A 2,688-nucleotide genomic window follows, 5' to 3' on the forward strand; every position below is an offset into this window, starting at 1 on the left:
TATTACTACCGCATGAATGTATCTTATACAACATTGTTTTGTTATGTCGTATACTTTTTAGTATCCTAAGCAATGTATATTTCATAATGTACATTTATACGAAATCCTACTTTACAGACGTATACTTTTATCTAATTATTTCAACATGCTCTTATTTGTAAAAGCTACTGACTTACATATTTGCGGTTGTGCTACACATAAAAACTAGTCCCGTACGCTATAACGGCGAATTAGTGTCATAATACATTCTTGGTATAATTTCATTGGTGTGCTATCATAGTTTCAACTGTGCCCCTTTTCCATTACAGAATATAAATGTTCTACATTTTTGATACTGACATAGATGCTGTACCTATTGTACTTTCCCTGCTTTTCCTCTGACCTGTTGACTTGTAGCTTTTGCCAAATAACTGTAAAAACGCCTGGCGGTATCTAGGATTGGTAAGGCTGTAGATGACAGGATTGGTAGTCGCGTTTAAAACCGTCAAGCCACGGGCAAACCAAAACAAAGTTAAGAGCTGACTGTATGGCATAGAGATTCCAATGCGATAGTCGCTAAGTTCTAAGACGGAGATATTAATACAAAGGAAAAAATACGGAGACAAGCACAGGAAGAATACCACATTGGTAACAATAAGCAACCTTGCAACGTTATTACGCGACTTCATAGCGTTTTGGTCAAAGCCACCAGCTGCATCATCGCCGGAGATTCTTTCGTGTAACTTCTTGATAATTCGACTGAACATTATGGTATTGAAGATTGTTGCAATAACGAAGGGACATGCCTGAGCTATGAGTGAGACTTTGGCGAAGAAGGGGTGTATAGGGGAGCAGAAAAAACTTAATTTGGAGGGTAGATCCGAAAAGCGATCTGTATTTGGCCACAAAACGCAAACAATTGTCACTTTGCCCCATCTGGGTACAACAAGCCCAGAGTAGAGGACCCCCATAATCCAGCACAGGATGATCAGCTTCACTGTGCGTTCTTTGGTAGCGATGAAGCGGTGTTGAAGAGGTCTGCAGATTCCTAGGAACCTTTCTGTCGTCATGGTAAGAAGTAAACAAACCGATGTAAAAAGGGATACATAAAGGCCTGCAGTTCTCATTATGCAAGACAAATTGGTGTCATGTGACTTATTATCTAATGGGGCATATCGAAGGTAATCTCCAAGAACATCATTACCCTGTGAGATTATGTACACCGTATCACATATTGCTAAATTGGCAAGATACGCGTTGGTCAATGTACGCATTGAAGGTATCTTAGCTACCACAGCTAAAAAGGCTAGATTACCGAACAGTCCGAACGTTAACAGGATGGGGTAAAACACGGTGATAATGTAACGGTCCCTAGTAGAAACGAAATATTTCTCAATGGCCTCTTCTTCTGAAAGAGTACTCTCATTCCTGAAAATTCCTTCCTTGCATAAGGCGTCGACGGATGAATTACTGTATGATTCCATTTTATCGCTGAGAGTTATGTCTATCTAGAAATACGGTATCGAATGAAATTATGAGCACGAACTAATTTAATCGTAATTTTCCAACGTTCTTAACAAAGTACGGAAGTTGTTGATCCCCTTAAAAATCGAGACGTTCAATTCTTTTGATGTAAATTTAGGCGACGTACATGCAAGTTTCAGTGGAGCAGCTATGAAAGGTTCGCTTTAGAAATCGACACGTAGAACAAAAGTAAACATCTCGCTGCGGATTTGTGCATTAAATATAAACCAAATGTCCTTGAGGGTATTAAACACAACTATAAACTTTCTCGCTGCTGTCCTATGTGGTACTTTATCAATTTCAAAGAAGGAGAGTAACCGGAAATGAACATGTATAAAGCATATCACCACAAATATAGTAGTCCTCAACTAATACAATGATACCTAAGAAACTGTGATCCTTAGGGATGAGAATGATTGCGGGGAAACCGATGGATCATTTTATTACCGAGGAAGTTACCCCACCTGTGTGACGAAAACGTCTGAAAATTGAGTAGAATTATAGATTTGTCTACTTAATTATTGAAATTAAACATCAATAAATATCAAGGAAAAACGTAAATGCGTACAACATATATACAATTGTGTTTAATCGGTGTCAAGCATTGTCAAAATTGTGCCCTAGGAGTAAGTTGTATTTTCATGTAACGAGATAGTTTGCGATTTCTGTCGAATAGAGCAGACGACTGACACATACATCTAAGTAGTAGTTCCAATTAAATGCCAACATTTCAGGCCTTTAATGACTTTATAGTCCTCGTACCCGGCCGGCTGTAATACCTCTACCGAAGTGTGGTTGCAGCCTCTGGAATTGCTATGTTGAACGCATCAGGCCCTTATATTTCATAAAGTCAAGTATTTGTCTCTGGCCAATTGTATACCAACATTACGATTGTGAAGATTATCATTCATCCAGGTAGTAACAGCTATGGAATTTAGGATTGTAATCTGATCTACTGGACTTACTTTTTATGACTGGCAATGTTATCAAGTACCAACATTGTTCATATTTATTTTTATTATAAAAATCATCATTTATCTTTTTTCAGAATTAGTAAATATTGGATGAAAATTGAAGTCTGAACAAATTCATCAGGATCGTTCATAAAAGTCACTGGTAAATAATGTTCTCAAGACAGATCCAAATAAGTAAAATTAGGTACTCACTAGAAATATTTCGATTCCT

The 2,688-nt window shown here is 37.6% G+C and overlaps 1 protein-coding gene across 1 annotated transcript; it reads right to left on the reverse strand.

Moving 5' to 3' along the window:
• Positions 1–320: 320 nt before the first annotated feature.
• Positions 321–1,463, reverse strand: LOC140157813 (thyrotropin-releasing hormone receptor-like). The gene has a single exon (XM_072181059.1). The coding sequence runs from the start codon at positions 1,461–1,463 to the stop codon at positions 321–323; it is 1,143 nt and encodes a 380-aa protein (XP_072037160.1).
• Between the last annotated feature and the right edge of the window lie 1,225 nt (positions 1,464–2,688).

This window comes from Amphiura filiformis, chromosome 7 (genome assembly GCF_039555335.1).
Source record: "Amphiura filiformis chromosome 7, Afil_fr2py, whole genome shotgun sequence".
In the NCBI taxonomy this organism is placed as follows: Eukaryota; Metazoa; Echinodermata; class Ophiuroidea; order Amphilepidida; family Amphiuridae; genus Amphiura; species Amphiura filiformis.

Coding starts and splice junctions, on each gene's coding strand:
- LOC140157813 (XM_072181059.1), bottom strand. CDS start 1,463: ATGGAATCATACAGTAATTCATCCGTCGACGCCTTATGCAAGGAAGGA.